Source organism: Vulpes lagopus, chromosome 18 (assembly GCF_018345385.1).
Source record: "Vulpes lagopus strain Blue_001 chromosome 18, ASM1834538v1, whole genome shotgun sequence".
NCBI lineage: Eukaryota > Metazoa > Chordata > Mammalia > Carnivora > Canidae > Vulpes > Vulpes lagopus.
In genome coordinates this window covers 26,879,636-26,898,847 of record NC_054841.1, presented here as the reverse complement: position 1 = coordinate 26,898,847, position 19,212 = coordinate 26,879,636, and the positions used below count along the sequence as shown (strand labels likewise).

At 42.3% G+C, this 19,212-nt stretch overlaps 1 protein-coding gene across 1 annotated transcript; it reads right to left on the bottom strand.

Annotated features, from left to right (window-relative positions):
* Positions 1-14,561: 14,561 nt before the first annotated feature.
* DEFB124 (defensin beta 124) lies at positions 14,562-18,702 on the bottom strand. The gene is made up of 2 exons (XM_041732378.1): positions 18,645-18,702; positions 14,562-14,716 (listed from the first exon to the last, which is right to left on the bottom strand). Exons 1-2 carry the CDS (start codon positions 18,700-18,702, stop codon positions 14,562-14,564), a joined length of 213 nt encoding a protein of 70 aa, XP_041588312.1.
* Between the last annotated feature and the right edge of the window lie 510 nt (positions 18,703-19,212).

Sequence of the window (19,212 nt, the reverse complement as noted above, 5' to 3'; positions counted from 1 at the left end):
CTTGTGTTTCCAGAATTTTTTGAGGTAGCAGACTTAAAGCAGAGGGTGTTCATTTTCAGAGATTCACTCCGGTTGTTCTCAGTAATTGTATTGTACTCTTACTAGACATCCACTAGTTACGTGATTAATCTCCATAACCTCAATGATCAGCTAATAATAAATCATTACTTTGAAATCCCAAAGTTTTCCTTGTACCTGTGTATGAACCCAGGGAGAACCAAGAACACTTTGTTATCTTGGTTTGCAGAGGCATATTAACAACCGGTACCAACTTGCTAACAGAGGAAAGCCTACACTCCCCCTGAGTGAAAACAACACCTGCTCTACTCTCTGCAGTTCTTTTATTTATTTATTTATTTTTTTTAAATACCATGGACTTTCTTCAGAGACCTGGTCCATTTTATTTTTTTATTTTTTTTTAATTTTTATTTATTTATGATAGTCACACAGAGAGAGAGAGAGGCAGAGACACAGGGAGAGGGAGAAGCAGGCTCCATGCACCAGGAGCCCGACGTGGGATTCGATCCCGGGTCTCCAAGATCGTGCCCTGGGCCAAAGGCAGGCGCCAAACCGCTGCGCCACCCAGGGATCCCTCTGCAGTTCTTTTTTAAATACAGTTTCTAACACACAATTAAAACATCTTAAAAGACATTCACAGAGGAAGGAAACTAGGATCCATAACCAAGAATGAAAAGTCAACAGCAGCAAATCCAAACATGGCACAGGTGTTGGAATTCACAGACAACTTTAAAATAACTATTATAAATATGTTAAAGAAATTAGAAGGAAAGATTGAAAGGTTGAATAATTTAAACCAATACATAGAAAAATACGGTATCAGTTTTCTATTACTACATGATAAACCACTCCAAAACTTAGTGGATTAAAATAACAACTATTCATTAATTCTCAGATTTTTGTGTGTTAATTGAGTGGTTCTTCTGATATTCTCACCTGGGGTCACCCTCGTGACTGCATCTCCGTCCACGTGACCTCTTGGTTTCAAGGACATTAACTTTGGTTTCTTACATAGATAGTTAGGTCTCAGAGGGTAAGCCCCAATAAGGTGCCTTTTCAAACTTCTGTTATGCTTTCTTAAATACCATTGGCCAAAGCAATATTTTTTCAATTTAAATTCTAGTTAGTTAACATACAGCGCATAGTAGAATTCAGTGATCCATCACTTAGATACAACACCCAGTGCTCATCACAAGTGCCCTCTTTAATGCCCATCCCCCATCTAGCCCATCCCCCACCCATGGCCCCTCCATCAACCCTGTTTGTTCTCTATCATTAAGAGTCTCTTATGGTTTGTTTCCCTCTCTCTTTTTTAAAGCATAGCATAGTCAAACAGCTAACAACCAGAAGAAAACATATTTCCCAATACCTTTGAATATTTCAAACAATACATACTCAATAATTTTATGGAAAAAAATTAGAAGCCTTTATTGAAAGACAATATAGAAAGCCTAAATTTGTAGAGACATACTTATAAATCAGAAGACTCAATGCCTTTTTTTTTTTAAAGATTCTATTTATTTATCCATGAGAGACACAGAGGGAGAGGCAGACATAGGCAGAGAGAGAAACAGGCTCCATGCAGGGAGCCCAATATGGGACTCGATCCTGTGACTCCAGGATCACACCCTAGACCAAAAACAGACACTCAACAGCTGAGCCACCCAGGCGTCCCGACTCAATGTCTTAAAAGACATCAATTCTATAGGAATTGTTTCCCAGATTCAGTGATAATTAAATCAGAATCTTAACAAAACTTTTTCCAAGACTTGATCAAAATGTTCACTTATTAACAAGTGTTTTGTTAGGGGCATGGACATAAATGATAAAACGAGCAGTAAAACACAAATTGAGGATAATGGTTAACTCTTAAGAATATAGGAATTGGCAGGGATAATGGTGATAGTCCATTCTTTTATCTGGATGTAGGTATAGAGATGTTTGTTGTCTTATTATTTTTATACCTTTATAAATATTCTTTTGACTTCTCAATCTATAATAAAAATCAAGTTTCTCAAAGAGAGATAAAGTCCATGAACATTAAGAGGTGCCTGGGTGGCTCAGTTAGTTAAGTGTTTGCCTTCTGCTCAGGTCATGATCCCAGGTTTGGGGATTGGGCCCTGCATCAAACTCCCTGCTCAGCAAGGAGCCTGCTTCTCCCTTTCCCTCTGCCTACCACTCTCTCCACTTGTGTGTTCTCTCTTTTTTATTTTTTTTTTTTTGCTCTCTCTTTTTAAATAAATTTTTAAAATCCTTTTAAAAATCCATAAACATTGTCTTAAAATCTTTAAACCCAGAGGAAAAGGAAAAGGAAAAGATAAACCAGTCATGAAGACCCAGAGAAGAAAATATGAGAAAATTACATGGTGGGAACATAAAATAGTGCAACCACTTTGAAAACACTAGAGTTTCTCACAAAGTGTAATGTACCATATGATCCAAACACATGATCCAAACACATTTTCTTATCTACCCAAGAGAAATGAAAGCATATGTCCACACAAAGACTCATATATAATTGCTCATGGTAGCTTTATTTGTAAAAACCCAAAACTGGAAACACTCTAAATGTCCATCAACAGATGAATGGATAAACAAGTTGTGGTATATCCATACAATGGAATACTACTCAGCAATAGTGCTGAATGAAATTCCATAATGCTGAATGAAATAAATCAGTCAAATCATGAGAACTTCTTGCTGCAAAAATGTCTGTACAGTCTGATCTCCATGCATCCTCCAATTTTGACACATGGCATTTTGGGGCCCTAGATACTAGAGTCAACTCAGAAACAGCATTGCCTTTCCCAAATATAGAATCATCCTGGTCAAAGGCCACAGGTGCCTTGGCCTAAAGAAAGATTTTCATTACGTACTTTTGGCATTGGTACAGAGTTCTTCCTCAAAGGGACACAACTTTCACTTCAGGCAAGGGCTTTGGGGTCTATGAATTTAAATGAGAAGCCATGGTTCTCCACAGAGGCATCTCAACAAAGGATTTTTTTCCCCAGGGCAGGAATTTATCTGTTTTGTCTCTTGCCAAATCCTCAGTGGTTAGAATAATGCCTGGCACATAGTCATTCATCAATAACTATTAGTTGAATTAATGGAAAACAGAAAAAGCAGGGTATTGATGCCTGTGAAGTGAAGGTGGGCATAGTAAGCTGAGTATAGCTGGGATGGCAGTGGAAACCATGAGGCATGCCTAATCAAGGAAGCCTAAGCCTCAACAGGCTCACTGGACTGTTGGTTCAAATAAGGAAGAAATGGAGCAAAATTAATGGACATGCACATAATGCTTGAAATATATCATTGAAAATCATATATAGAGGCACCTGGGTGGCGCAGTCAGTTGAGTGTCTGCCTTCGTCTCAGGTCATGATCTCAGGGTCCTGAGATGGAGCCCCACTTGGGCTTCCTGCTCAGTGGACAGTTTGCTTCTACCTCTTTCTCTGCTCCTCCCCTTCCTCATGTGTTCTCTCTCACTCTCTCAAATGAATAAATAAAATCTTTAAAAAAAAAAAAAGTCTTAATTAAATGTCTGTGAAACTAAAGATTTTTTTTACCATGTCTTAGATCTACTGAACCATAATTCCCATAAAACATAGATTCATTTGTTCATTTAGTCATATAACAAGTATTTGTGGATACCTGTTATTTGCCAGGCACCAGGTGGGTCTCCAGTTATACAGTAGTAAATAAAACAAACATGCACTTTGTCAACCTGGAGCTACAACCTGTGGAGGAAAAAGTCATTAAAGAAAGAAATTCATAATTATATATGCAGTAGGGTTATGAAGAGTGTAGTGATTGAGATTAGGAGTGGGGGCTCATGAAGAAGGTGGACCTCATATGAGCTGTCACAGTAACTCTCTGAGGGGGTGGCATTTAACCTGGGATTTGCAGGGTGAGAAGTCATGCTTGAAGAGAGTTGGGAGTGGGTTTGCAGAAGAAGATTCCAGGTAGAACAGCATGTACATAGGCCTTTGAAGAGGCAAGTGGCTTGTTCCAGAGACTGAAAGAATGGCCATGTGGCTAAAGCCTGGTGTATAAGGAAGAGAGATACAAGAGGAGATTTGAGAGGCAGACAGTGTGATAGGCATGCAATATTGTGATGCTTGTATTTTTTTAAAGATTTATTTATTTATTTATTTATTTGAGAAAGAGAGAGGGAAGCCGAAGGGAGGGGCAGAGAGACAGGTAGAGAAACAATCCTCAAGCAGACTCCCTGCTGAGCGCAGAGTCCCAAGCCAGGCCAGGCAGGCTAGACATAGGGCTCCATCCCAGGACCCTAAGATCATGACCTGAGCAGAACCAAGAGTCAGCCAGTGAATCAACTGAGCTCCTTGATGTTTGTATTTAAAACACAAGTTCTGGAACAATTTATGTATTAAAGTGAAGGAGTCTGCCTTTTCCCCATTTTACTTATGGCTTCTACTTCCTCAAATTATGCTTTATTCTACCCCTGCTCCCACCACCTACCTCTGCTGCTCTTTAACCTAAACTTTTTTTTTTAAGATTTTATTTCTTGATTTGAGAGAAAGAAAGAGAGAGAGCATGAGTGGGGGAAGGGGCAGAGGAGAGGGAGAAGCAGACTCCCCGCTGAGCAGGGAGCCCCATACTGGGCTGAATCCCACCACCTGGAGATCATGACCTGAACTGAAGGCTGATGGCTTAAACAACTGAGCCACCCAGGCACCCCCAACTTGACTCTTACTAAGGCAGCCTTTCAGCTTCCACTCCAATTATAAACTGCTTATTCTCTGTATTTCCCAATTCTTGGAACAGAATCTGATGAATGCAGTTCATTCTGTACCCACCTACCTCATAGGTCACTGGTCAGCCTATAGGAATAGGTTGGCTTGAGAGGTGCCCACCTCTTGTCCAATCAATTGTGTCTGGGTCATGGGGGAGAGTGGTCTCCTGGTCTGCGTACAACTGTCACTTCAGTCAAGTCTGTGAACAGGGCTACAAGTGCCATCTTTAGTGCCCATCACCCAGTCACCCCATCCCCCCAGCCTCCTCCCCTTCTGCAACCCTTTGTTTCCCAGAGTTAGGAGTCTCTCATGGTTTGTCTTCCTCTCTAATTTTGCCCCACTCAGTTTCCCTCCTTCTCCTTATAGTCCCTTCCACTATTCCTTATATTCCACACATGAGTGAAACCATATGATAATTGTCTTTCTCCAATTGATTTATTTCATTTGACATAATACCCTCTAGTTCCAACCATGTCAAAACAAATGGTGGGTATTCATCCTTTCTGATGGCTAATATTCCACATGTGGTATACATATATACCACATCTTCTTTATCCATCCACCTATTAAAGGACATTGTGGCTCCTTCCACAGTTTGGCTATTGTGGACATTGCTGCTATGAACATTGGGGTGCAGGTGTCCTGGCGTTTCACTACATCTGTATCTTTGGGATAAAAACCCATAGTGCAATTGCTCAGTCATAAGGTAGCTCTATTTTTAACTTCTTGAGGAACTTCCACACTGTTTTCCAGAGTGGCTACACCAGCTTGCATTCTCACTAACAGTGCAAGAGGGTTTCCTTTCTCCACATCCTCATCAACATTTGTTGTTTCCTATCTTGTTAATTTTAGCTATTCATACTTGATGAGATGAGCACTGGGTGTTATACTATATGTTGGCAAATTGAATTTAAATAAAACATTTTTAAAAAATTTTTAATGCAAATTTAAAAGAGTATATATGGATGGGTGTATTCACTATTCCATGTATCTTTGCTATAAACTTCTATTGGGAAGGAATATGTCTGCTCTTTGTGAAACACTGAGACCCTTTGCTTAGGGAGAAAGAGACCTCAATGAAACATGGATCTTCCTGGTGGAAGTCTGAAGAAGGGTACCTATGGCTCCTCTCTCTATCACCTCATGAGGTCTCACTTATCTATTTGTGAGAGCCCAACATTCCCTGGGTCCTGTTAGGCCCAATCAATGCTCCTTTTTATAATAAATATTTTTCAGTGCCCCTTTCTGTCTTAAAATAAAATTCATAAATATTTTAACCTACCTACTCACATAACTGCAAGGAAAAAAATCAAATTAAGCCCTAACTATAATATAAAGGAGAAAAAAGACTATTTTTATAATCATATGTATTTTGATGTGTAAATATACTTAAAGACATAATGAAATATATCAGATATTGTACCTAAATGTAGCATGAGTGCAGAAACTACAAATGCACGCTCAAATGTGTGTGCCATATGCACAATTCAAATATGACCCCAAGTGTTTGCTATCTGTATCCTGACTTTCCACAATGGTAAACAGCTTGGGTAAAGTTCTAACCAAAACAAAGTATAATCATTCCTTTATTTACACAATAATTTCATTCCAAAAAATTCAATATGCAAAAAAATACTTGCAAAACAGCCTTAGATTCTAAGCTCAGATAATTATGAAGTTTTCTCACCTACATAAATGTCGAGTGGGACATTTGAATTTTGTTTGGGAAATGGATCAATACTTCATTTTCCAGGACAGTCACACGCATTGCATGCCATGCTGCATCCTGACGCCCCAACCTACTAAATTCCAGTAAGAACTCCTTTAATTTTCCAAAGAAAAAAAGGGGGGGAAAGCTACCACCAAATTCCAAAACTCACCCCTAGAGGGCAGTGTCTTCCCGTTAAGAATCATCGTCATTAACAGTCCTTTCTCCCTGTGGCTATTTGTGAGACAAACGGAGCTGCCTCATAAGCACAGATAAGCTACTCAACTAAGTGTGCTCAGAAGAAAAGAGACAAAAAGAGAAATGAGTTGTTTTGTTTTGTTTCAATTTTTTCTTTCTTTCTTTTTTTTTTTTTTTTTTGGAGATTTATTTATTTGAGAGAGTGCGAGCACGTGTGTGCGAGCATGTAGGGGGAGGGGCAGAGGGAGAAAAATCCTCAGACTCCCTGCTGAGCGCAGAGACCCAACCTGGCTGGATTTCAAGACCCTGAGATCATGACCTGAGCCAAAACTAAGAGTCAGACACTTAACCAACTAAGCCACCCAGGCTCCCCTTCTTACTTTTTAGAACAACCTAATTTTGCCTTTCTGAACGTCATATAGAAGCATTCAGTATGTACATCTCTTATATGTCTTCTTTTGCTTACAATAATGTTTTTGAGATTAATTCATGTTGTCTCAGTATATTGTTATTGTTTATTGTTGTTAGTATTATTGTACTGTGTGGATGTAATTCATTTTATCCATTTACTTGTTGAACATTTCAGTTGTTTCTAGCAATGGGATATTAGAAATAAAGCTGCTATAAACGGGGTACTTGGGTGGCTCAGCAGTTGAGCGTCTGCCTTCAGCTCAGGTGGTGATCCTGGGATGAGTCCTGCATCAGTTTCCCTGCGGGGAGCCTGTTTCTCCCTCTGTCTATGTCTCTGCCTCTCTCTGTGCGTCTCCATGAATAAATAAAATCTTTAAAAAAAAAAAAGCTGCTATAAACATTAATAGAGAAGTCTTAGTATACATATATTTCTATTTAGTTTTGTAAGTAACTGCAACTGTTTTTCCAAAGGGATTGTCTGTGTTACATTCCTATCAGCGAGATATTAGCATTCCAGTTGCTCCATATCTTCACCAATATTCACTTTGGTCCATTTTTTCAATTTTAATCATTCTGGTGGGTGAGTAATGGTATCCCATTATGGTCTTAATTTGCATTTCCCTAATACCTAATGATTTTGAACATCTTTTCATGGGCTTATTGCCCATTTGTATACCTACTTTTGCAAAATGTCTGAAATATTTGCCCACTATGTTATTAGATTGCCTTTTTCTTTATGGTTTGTAGGAGCTCTTCATATATCCTGGTAATGAGTCCTTTGTCAAATATATGTTTGCAAATATGAGCTATCGTAGTCCAAATAAACCAGAAGAATCCCTCCTGGAGCCAGTGGCTGTGTACATGAAAGATGGGAATTGCCTCGATTCCCATACAGGAAAAAGCACATGGCAATGAAGGCATCGCACTGTGTTGTGTGACTCCATTTGGAGAGATATTTCTTTTTTATGTAAATGGCCCAATAAAAGATACTGCATAAGGTATATAGTCTGTGGTATCATTACAGCAGTGCATGGTGACAGATGGGTGTTACACTTGTGGCAAGCACATCATACCCTATAGAGGTGGTAAATCACTATGTTGTACACCCTAAACAAATGTAACACTGAGTACCAACTATACTTCAATTAAAAGATAAATAATAAGCAGTGCCTAGCTGGCTCAGTCAGTGAAGCAGCATGCAACTCTTGGTCTTGGGGTTGTGGGTTTGAGCCCCATGTAGGGGGTAGAGATTACTTTAAAAAATGAAATCTATAAACAAATAAAATACATTTTAAAAAATAAGTATTTTTCTATTTTTTCAAGATTTTATTTATTTGAAAGAGAGATTTTATTTATTTATTTGTTTTTCAAGATTTTATTTATTTATTTGAGAGTATTTGAGAGAGAGAGAGAGAGCACAAGCAAGGGGAGTGGCAGAGGGAGAGGGGGAAGCAGGCTACCTACCTAGGAGGAAGTCCCACGCAGGGCTGGATCCCAGGACTTCAGGATCATGACCTGAGCTGAAGGCAGGTGCCCAACCAACTGAGCCACCAGGGTATCCTTATTTTTCTTTTTTTTAATAAAGGAAAAGAAATATCCCCTAAACATAACCAGTAACCTCCTTTGGTGTCTCTATAGGGAAACCTGATATGTTCCATTAATGGAAGAAAGTTCACTCTGTATGTTAGTCTCCAGAAAGATGCCTTTCTGAGCCATTGTCAAGGATAATTTGGGCCATATGTGATTGTAGCCTGGCTCTCAGACTTAGAGGTAGCCCTGGTACAATAAGTAATTCCATTCAACACTTTGCCATTGAAAACCCAGGTGGGGAAGGGAGTGCAGAGTCACCAAATCTTACCCTGAACCCCTTATTGTAACTTACTTGTTCTTTTTTTTTTAAGATTTTATATATTTATTTATTTATTTGAGAGAATTTGAGAGCACAAATGGGGGCAGAGGCAAAATGAGGGAGAAGCAAACTCCCCACAGAGCAGGGAGACTCATACAGAGCTCGATCCCAGGACACTGAGACCATGATCCGAGCTGAAGGCAGATGCCCAACTGACTGAGCCACTTAGGCACCCCTGTGACCCCCTTGTTCTTTTTCTTTCTTGTAAGCCCAAAGAGATCCACCTGTCAGTGGAACAAGAAAGTCCTCTAATCTCTAATAGAAGAATCTCTATGAAAATGCATATATATACTAATACAATATATATTATGTATTAATGTATATATGAATAGTATATGCACTATATATAATAGTATACACACATGCAGCTTTATGACTTCTAAAAAATATATAGATATCTCCATACTGAGAAAATATGTTAACGAAAACTAACACAGATTAGCATATGACTCTTGATCTCAGGGTTGTAAGTTTAAACCCCCAGCTGGGTGTAGAGATTACTTAAAATCTTTAGGGGCACCTGGGTGGCTCAGTTGGTTTGTTGTCCCACCCTTGATTTAGGCTCAGGTCATGATCTCAAGGTAGTGAGATGGAGCCTCATGTTGGGCTCCCTGCTCAGCAGGAAGCGTGCTTAAGATTCTCTCTCTCCCTCTCTCTCTACCGCCTCCTCATGCTCTTTCCCTCCTTCAAATAAATAAATGAATCTTTAAAAATTAAAATTAAAATCTTTTTTTAAAAAGCTAATAGAGATTATAAGAGTGGTAAATATGTTGAAGCCCATCTATGTTTTTTTTTTCCTACAAGGTGTTCTAACCATTCTACTCAGGTAATAAAAATTGGAAAATTTTTTTTTAAATTGGAAAATTTTAAGGAAATTTTCTAGGAGGCATTTTAGTGCTAAAAATCTTGTTTTGGAAGACTAAGCACATATGGAAATGCTCATGGTACATTGGTAAGCAAAAACAAAACAAAACAAAACAAAAACAGGACACCAAAAATTATGTGCAATTTTATTCCTTTTTATTTGTAAATCACATTTTACATAAATTTTATTGGTGAGTATTTCTGTGTAGTGAAAATACTGATGATGTTTCCTTTCTTATTTGTGCTTCTGCTTTCCAAGTTCTTTCCAATGCACATATATTACTTCTACAATTAGAAAAAGAAATGTTATTTTAAAAGCACAAGTAAGGGCGAACCTGGAAGACAAAATCAAGTGCCAGAGGACCAGAGCAGAGTCCCAACTCCACCATTTACTGAGTGTATGACCTGAACAGCTCGCTTCACTAAGAGCTTCAGTTGCCTTCTAGAAAAGAAGGGGATTATAGTGCCAGGGCTATGAGAATTAAGTGAGATTAGGTATGTGAAGCAGTTGGTACTGATATTATTGTCATCACTAGCTCAGCCATTCAATGATGCTTTGGGGAATGAATGTTTGTGTTCTGAAATGGTACTTCTGAATGCCAATGCATAGCAAAAATCCCTTCTGTAGCACTGCCTAGCCCCCTGGCTCATCTGGCCTACCTCCAGGGACAGGGAACTCTCTTCTTCCAAGAGCTTCCCCTTCACCATGGCCTGTCCTACCAATGTGTGGCTTTTGTTCTATGGAAGAAGCCTTGAGCTGAAGTCCAAAGATTTTTTTTAATTAATTATTTATTTGTTTGTTTGTTTGTTTGTTTGAGAGAGAGAGAGAGCATGAGCAGGGGGGAAGGGCAGAGGGAGAGGGAGAAGCAGACTCCCCCCTAAGCAGGAAGCCCGACATGGGGCTCCATCCCAGGACCCTGAAATCATGATCCCAGTGGAAGGCAGATGCTTAACTGACTGAGCCACCCAGGTGCACCTGAAGTCCAAAATTTAAGTCCAAATCCCAGCTTTGTGACTCAGGAGCTGTCTGGCTTTGGACAAGTCACTGTCCCTCTCTGAGCTTGGGAGCCTCATCTGTGAAGTATCTCAAGGAACCTTCCACTCTAGAATTGCCTCATCTCCTTGGCCCGTTAGGTGCATCCATACAATTTAGGAGGTGGGATATAGGCTTAGGTGATGGTCTGCTAGCTAGGGTCCTGGGTAGGAAACAGCCCTGCACATGTGAGGTGTGAGCTTCAAAAAAACTGTCTAGACTGTTTGGTCTTAGTTCAGCCCTCAGAAGGGTGATAGCTGCCTCCAACATGAAGCTCTGAGAGAAACACGGCATTGCTTCTGGAGTATTCCTGCCAAAAACGCATAAGTTGAATTCAGTCACAAGGAAACATCAGACAAACTCAAACTGAGGGACATTCCACAAAATAACTGGCCTGGACTTCTCAAAGCCTTCAATGTCATGAAACACTGAAAAACTGCTCCAGGTTAAAAGAGATCAAAGAAACTTGACAGCTGAGTGTATGCAATCCAGAGGCTTTGTTTTGCTGTAAAGGACTTTTTTGGAATAGCTGGTAAAAGCTGAACAAGATCTGAAGATTAGACAATAGAATTTTGTCAATGGGAATATCCCAAGATTTAGCATTGTACTGTGGTTATATAAGAAAATGCAAAAAAAAAAAAAAAAAAAAAAGGAAAAAGAAAATTCCTTTGTCTTTAGGAAAAACCCACTGAAATATTTAGGTATAAAGGGGATCATGTCTGATATACAAATAAATACACACACATATATTTATAATTTTATATGCACATGGAGAGCAAGAGAGAAGAAATGATAAAGGAAAAGTGGTAAAATGTTAATATTTGGAAAAACTGGGTGAAGGATCTATGAAATTATTTGCATTGTTCTTGCAGATTTTCTGAAGTCTGAAATGTGTGGAGAAGAAGGCCACTGATGTACCTCTTGCTCAAGAGAAGAGATAGCTTTACTGAGCACTTACAAAGTACCAGAGGATCTCCTCTGACCCCACGGCAACCCTAAACAGGGCTACTATGCCCATTTTGTAGAGAAGGATTCTGACATCAGACACAGGAAGTGACTTGCCCTGTTCACACAGCCTGTGGCCTGGACATGGCAGAGCTGGTGTATGAGCTTGAATCTAACTCCTCACTCCTAAAAATCATCACCATCTTCACTGCAACAAGGTCACAGACTCCCTCACACCATGCCTGGGACTGAGCAAGGAAAACATAGCTTCTTCACTCTGTAGAACAACAGAGAGGAGAGGGGTTAAAGTGCAGAACTAAATTTAGTTCATTCCAGCTTAAAACTTGGTCTAATTCAACAACTTAAATATTCTCTTGAGGTTTCTTGAATTCAGAGAGACTTAGGATCTTTGGTATCACTGCTCAGGCTTCCAGATTCCTCCTCTCCTCCTCTCTACTCCCAAACATGGCGGCTGCTAGCTGGGGGAGAGGAGATTCAATGATGGGCTGGCATCTGCCGGGATCTGCATGTCACTGAAAACAGCCACTGGTCTTCCAGCTACAGCTGGTTCCTGGTGAACTGGTCTGGCCTTCTGCTGACTCATTGAGGCCTGGTGGTGACACTGGCTAACAAACACCACCTTGCCCATAGCTCACCACGGTTCTGTGGCCGGCTCTGGGGTTCTTTTCTTATCCTCTTCTTAGGCTCCCAACACCAAGTCCACCTCATCCCCATCACATTGGGTCCTAAAACAGGGCCACTGGCCATCAGTTCAATGTCTAGATCACTCAGAAATGAAGGGGGGTACAGAGGCAGATCTGATACAAAGGTGGAATGCTTTGTTATTAAAACAATTCAGAGGGACGCCTGGGTGGCTCAGCGGCTGATGTCTGCCTTTGGCTCAGGGTGTGATCCCAGAGTCCTGGGATTGAGTCCCACATGGGGCTCCCTGCATGGAGCCTGCTTCTCCCTCTGCCTATGTCTCTGCCTTTCTCTCTCTCTCTCTCTCTGTCTCTCATAAATAAATAAAATCTTTTTTAAAAAATAAAAAATAAATAAAACAATTCAGAGCTGGGGCACCTAGGCGGCTTAGTGATTGAGCGTCTGCCTTTGGCTCAGGTCATGATCCTGGAATCCTGAGATGGAGTTGCGTCCTAGGATCAAGTTCTGCATCAGGCTCCCCAGTGGAGAAGCAGGGAGCCTGCTCCTTCTGCCTATGTCTCTGCTTCTCTCTGTGTGTCTCTCATGAATAAATAAAATCTCTTTTTAAAAATTTTTTTTAATTAAAAAATTCAGGGCTTCCCTCCTGGTTGGTAAAAAATCGTTGCCCAAGACCCTTCAGCATCCCCTCCTCCACTCCAGCTGCCTCTGGCACATTCCCAGGTCCCTCTCATACCAGAAACCAAAAGGTTAACACAGCAGGTAGTCTCCAAGACTCTGCTCCAGCCCTGAGGCTCACTCAGCATCCCTCCAGAGGTGAAGTATTTTGAATATCATCTTCTTAGCCAGGCCAAGCAGGGTCCTCTCTCTTGCTCCAAGACTACCTTGAATTCTCTGAAAAGTCTCAAAGGACAGCGGATAAGAACTTCTCTGTCCTTGGTATTCCCTTCAATTTATTGAACATGCCTGCCCCTTTCTGGGGCCCAGGAGAAGGTGGGTTAACACTGGAGGTCTTACCCATCTCCCTTTCCCCTTTCCCCACCCCCAGGCCATGTCTACCATACAGGCAAATGCATTCTTCCCAGCCTCCTGGACACCATGTGACACAGCTCTAGCCAACGAGAAGGAGCAGAAGTCAGCTGGGGAGCGGGGCGGGTTCCAGGGCAGTGTTTGCTTTCTGTGAAAATGAGAAACCAGCTCAATCCAACCCTCCGCCTGCTTCCTGCTTTAAACATTGACAAAGTGCCTGAAGTTTTCATAGCCATATGTGACCCCAACAGGATCCCAAAATGCTTGCCCTGAGGTGGTTGCTGCCTAACTCCAGATAAGCCCCTGCAAGGTGAGCTACCTACTGCTCTGCCAAACTACTCCTGATGCAGGGTAATTGGTATGAGCGTGTCTGCCTCCCTCCCTGACTCTGCTCATGTTTTCTCGTGCCCACAGTTCCCTGGGCCTGGCCGAGGCCGACTTCTCCTCTCTCTGCTTTCCCTATGTGTATGAAAACTGCTTTCATAAAATCCTGTGGTCTTTTCTACCTGGCGGGCCTTGAAACACTAAAACGGGAGGTAAAGGAACATAGAGAAATCCTTTCGCTCTGAAGGGCCTGCCTTTCAAAATGACAAAGTACATTAACTCTACCATTATTAATCCTTACTATATTGAACTCATTATTATTATTAACTCACACGGTTACTATTAACTGTAACTCTCTTTTTGCATTCCTTCTGTGGAGTCCAAATCTCCTGATGTTATAATGTATCCCCATTTATGGATGAGAAGACCCAGAATGTTTATGGAGGTGATTTTTTTCAGAGTTGGACTGACCAAAAGAAATAGGAACTGGCAGGCCTGGAAGCATTTACAAAGGTCTTTAATACCCACTCTCTCCCTGGGCACCTCACCTCCCTCCACCAACCATCCCTGCATCCCTCCCATACCAGGACCTTGTCCACCCCCACTTCCCCAGCATGAGGGTGGCAGCGTGGTGAGCAGGCAGCAAGAGGAGACAGCCAGCAGCAGGTGTTTCTTGGAGAGTAAGTGTGCCAGCCCCAGAGCCAGCTACACATATTCAGGCTTGGAGGACAGAGGCCTGCTTCCATAGGGGAGACAGCACAGAGAGGCATCTGGGCACATGTGTAGGTAGGTTTCTTGCCTCGTACAGTAAGTCCGGCAGGCCCCTTGGCCCTTCCAGCACCGCTTAAATTCACTTCTCCCTATGCAGAGGAAGACCATAGGTCACAGAGCAGCCCATGGGTTGTTGCAAGTTAGACCACTGTTCCCAGGTTTTTTCCCTTGTAGATCAAGGGCTAGGCCATAGGTCACAGATGAGACCACTGACCACAATACCTAATGTAGGCTGCAGTACCCACATTAGATCACAAGTCACCGGTTAGCTCTCTGGTCTTTTGTTAGCTCTCTGATCATTACACTGGGTGACTGGTCATACAACAGCCTACAGCACATAACTTAGGCCACAGGACATGAACTCTGATTACAAGCCAAGGGTTAGACCAGATGTAACAGACTATACCCCCAGTCACAGATGAGACAACTAGTTACAAATGAGCCCACAGATTTCAGTCCAGGTTAGCCCACAGATTCCAGGTTATACCACTGATTACAAGTTAAAAACTAATTTATTTCTTTCTTTCTTTCTTTCTTTCTTTCTTCTTTCTTTTTTTTTTTTTTTTTTTAGATTTTATTTATTTATTTAGAGAGTGAGCAAGTGGGATGAAGGCCAGAGGTAGATGGAGAGAGAATCTAAAGCAGACTCCAGGGGGATCCCTGGGTGGCGCAGCGGTTTGGCGCTTGTCTTTGGCCCAGGGCGCGATCCTGGAGACCCGGGATCGAATCCCACATCAGGCTCCCGGTGCATGGAGCCTGCTTCTCCCTCTGCCTATGTCTCTGCCTCTCTCTCTCTCTCTGTGACTATCATAAATAAATAAAAATTTAAAAAAAAAAATAATAAAGCAGACTCCATGCTGACCACAGAGCTGACATGGGGATCAATCTCACAACCCTGAGATCATGACCTGAGCCAGAATCAAGAGTTGGACACTTAACCAACTGAGACACCCAGCTGCTCCTAGATAATAATATCTTGTCCAGATTAACCCAACCCCCCGCCCAGGTACACTCTAAGCACTTTTCATCACAACACTATACAATTATAGTCGATCTTATTATGATCCCCATGATACAAGGTAAGGAAACTGAGGCACAGAAAGGTTAGCAAACTTGCCCAAGATTACAGAGTCATTAAGGAGCAGAGCCAAGATTCAAACCCAGGTAATTGGGTTCTAGAGTCCACACTCATAACCATGTCATAAACTGCCTCCCCAACTCAGGGATCTGTTTAATGTTAGTGGAGGAATTTCTAGCCATAGGCCATAGGAAAGGTAGGGCTCTGGAGGAACAGATCCTGTACCCCTTCTATAGGTCTTCGGTCACAGCATGCAGATTCTCCTTCGTTTATTCATTCAGCAAACATGAGACATTGGTGAACAAGATGGGCCATGGTCCATGCCCTCAAGGAGCTTCCAGAAAGAAAGGCAGTTGAAACTCTAGCAAATAAATACAACAGTAGAGTTGTGATAACGCCCCGGAAGGAAACCATCAGGATGTGGTGATAGCCAATTAGGGCAAGTCTGCAAATACACAGAGGCTCACTCACTCAGGCAGGCCTGTCTGTTACAGCAATATTTCTAGATATGACCAGATGGGCAGAGAGTAGCTCTGAAGAACTGTGGCTGAGTGGGAAGTGGAGGGGAAAGGCTTCCCTTCCTCTCCCTGGATTAAAAGAGATACCATGGCGGTGCATAGGTGGCCCCATCAACTGGGTGTCTGACTCTTGATTGGCTCAATCCTGATCCCTGAGTTGGGCTCTGGCCTCAGTGGGGAGTCTGCTTAGGGTTCTCTCCCTCCCTCTGCCTCCCCCCACCCTGCGTTCTCTTGCTCTCTCTCTAAAATAAATAAAAATAAATAAATGCCTTGTTTTTTTTAATATTTTATTTATTCATGAGAGACACAGAGAGAGAGGCAGAGACCCAGGCAGAGGGAGAAGCAGGCTCCATGCAGGGAGCCTGGTGCAGACTCAATCCTAGAATTCCAGGATCACACCCTGAACCGAAGGCAGACACTCAACCACTGAGCCATCCAGGCGTCCCACATAAAAAATTCTTTAAAGAGAGAGGGAGAGGGATGCCTGGGTGGCTCAGCGGTTTAGCACTGCCTTCAGCCCAGGACCTGATCCTAAAGGCCCAGGATAGAGTCCCACATTGGGTCCCTGCGAGGAGCCTGCTTCTCCCTCTGCCTGTGTCTCTGCCTCTCTCTCAGTCTGTGTCTCTCATGAATAAATAAATAAATCTTAAAAAAAAAAATAAGGAGAGAGAGGGAGAGAGATCCCATGGAACTCTCACAAGGGGCCGACCCATGGGTGTTATTCCACCCTGTCACCCAGCCAGCCTTCCATCCTGCCAAGGGAGAGAATCTTAGAAGATAGACCTGGCCTCAAAACCTCTACAAGGCAAAGGATCCACAGCCTGAAAAAGGTGTGTGTATAGAGGTTGACGGCATGGTTTGAACCCAGCTCAGACCACCTTCATCCAAATCCCAGCTCTGCCATTTCCCAGCTGAGGGATCTTGGCCTCAGATTCCTCATCTGTATAACTCCCTTTCACGGGACAGTTATACTGGCTTGAATCATTTTAGCACAGTGCCTGGCACATAGTAAATGCTCAATAAACGGAAAGTGAGATTATTGGAATGACAGCATAAAGGGTGGAACAAGCAGAGCCAAACCTCTCATTTTATAGATCATTTAAGGAAGCGACTTATCCGACTTTTCCTAGCCAGTAAATGGTGGGTTCTGGAACTAGAACTCAGGACCCTGACTCCCAGGTGAGGGCAGTTCCAGTAACTACTCTTAATGCATCATCACATTTTGACCTTCCAATGAGCCTGAGACCCAGAGTTGCTATTTTCTCCTATATGAATACATCCCCCACCACCCTTATGTCTTTGCCTTCATCTTGCTCCACTTCTCTCTTGATATATCCCTATTCCAGCCATACTGGCCTCCTCACTGCTCCTCAGACACATCTGTCATCTGTCTGCTTCCTGCTGCCTGTAAAGATCGTCTTAATATTCTCACTGGAGTTAGATCTCTGCTCAAATCGACCTTATACAAAATGGTTAAGATATCTGAGATTGACTTCATAACCAGACTGGTTTGGGGAGTCTGGGTGGCTCAGTTAGTTAAGTGTCTGCCTTCAGCTCAGGTCATGATCCCAGTGTCCTGGGGTCGAACCCCGTGTCCCCCAGTGGGAAGACTGCCCCTCTTTTTTTCCCCCTTGCCTCTCCCTCTGCTTGTGCTTGCTTGCTCTCTCTCTCTCTCTCTCTCTCTCTGTGTCAAATAAATAAAGAAAATCTTAAAAAAAAAAAAAAAAAGACTGATTCAAGTTGACAATTGTTGAGGTTAAGTGACGGGTACATGAAGGCTTTTAATATTATTTTTTAATTTATGTTTAGTATTTTCTAAAATAAAAGATCTCTTTTAAAAACTTACATCATTACATTATTGTCTCTGCAGAATTTACATTTTTCTACAATAATTTTTTTAAAAACTCACCTTGTTCTTTATCCTCTCTACTTTCATGTAAATTTCAAGTTTTTCTAAATAAAAACTTAAAAAACAACTTATACAGGGCCTCCCCCAACCATCCCCATCAGCTCCCATCCACCCTCCCCCACATACACACACCACACTAACACCTTCTCCTGCTTCTCTTCTTCTGAGCACTTATCCTGACATATTATGTGTTTATCTGGTTTTATTCTGTCTGAAATATCAGCACGTGAAAGCAAGGACCTTGTTTTCTTTCCCAGCTGGAACCCCAACAGTTGTAATAGGGCTGGCACACAGTAAATATTTTTGAAATAAATATTCGTTGAGTGAATCCCATTTTAAAGATTAAGAAACCAAGGTGCAGACTGATTTAGGAGCAGCACCTCTGGTGCTCAGCAAGTCAGTGGTGGGACCAGAACACAAAAACTGATCTAGGCCTCCTCTGTCCCCCAGAAGCTGAAAGGCTATTCCTCATTTCTACACATACACATGCATACGTACACACAAGTGGTTACCTGGCTGCATATGACCCAGGGCCAGGAGAGCCACAATGAGCAGAAGCAGCTGTGTCATGGCCACAGGGCTTCTGGGGAGAACACCAAAGAAGCCAGGTATACTGAGCTGCCTGTGGCACAGCCTTTATCAAGCTGCAGATGGAGGCAGGAAGGTGGCCAACCGGAGACCTGAGTGGGAGGCTGAGGCTCTGTGATCCCAAGGATGTGGCTGAATCTCAGCCAGCAATGTGGGGAACTGCTCAGCCATTCAGCAATTAAGCTGCAGATCCAAAGCTGGAAGTGAAGCTAAGTTGCCTCACTCCTAGATGATATACATCATGACACCAGCCACAGCCCGCCTTGTGAGTAGGAAAGGGTTGCCCAGAGGGTCAAACCACAGAAGGAAGCCAGGTGTGAGGGGATTCAGTGTCTGTCCAGAGCCCTGCGGGGGCTGAGCTCAGCTACAGGCCACTGTGGGAGTTGAGTTGCTCTGGGCTGGACACCTGGACCCCCTCAGCCATGACAATGAGCCCCACTCACAGGTACAGCTTGGTCTGCATGAACCCACATACATACCTGCCCCAGTCTC

Coding starts and splice junctions, on each gene's coding strand:
- DEFB124 (XM_041732378.1), bottom strand. CDS start 18,702: ATGACACAGCTGCTTCTGCTCATTGTGGCTCTCCTGGCCCTGGGTCAT. Junction 14,717..18,644: donor CCTGGGTCATATGCAGCCAG/GTAACCACTTGT, acceptor TCCTCTGCATAG/GGAGAAGTGAATTTAAGCGG.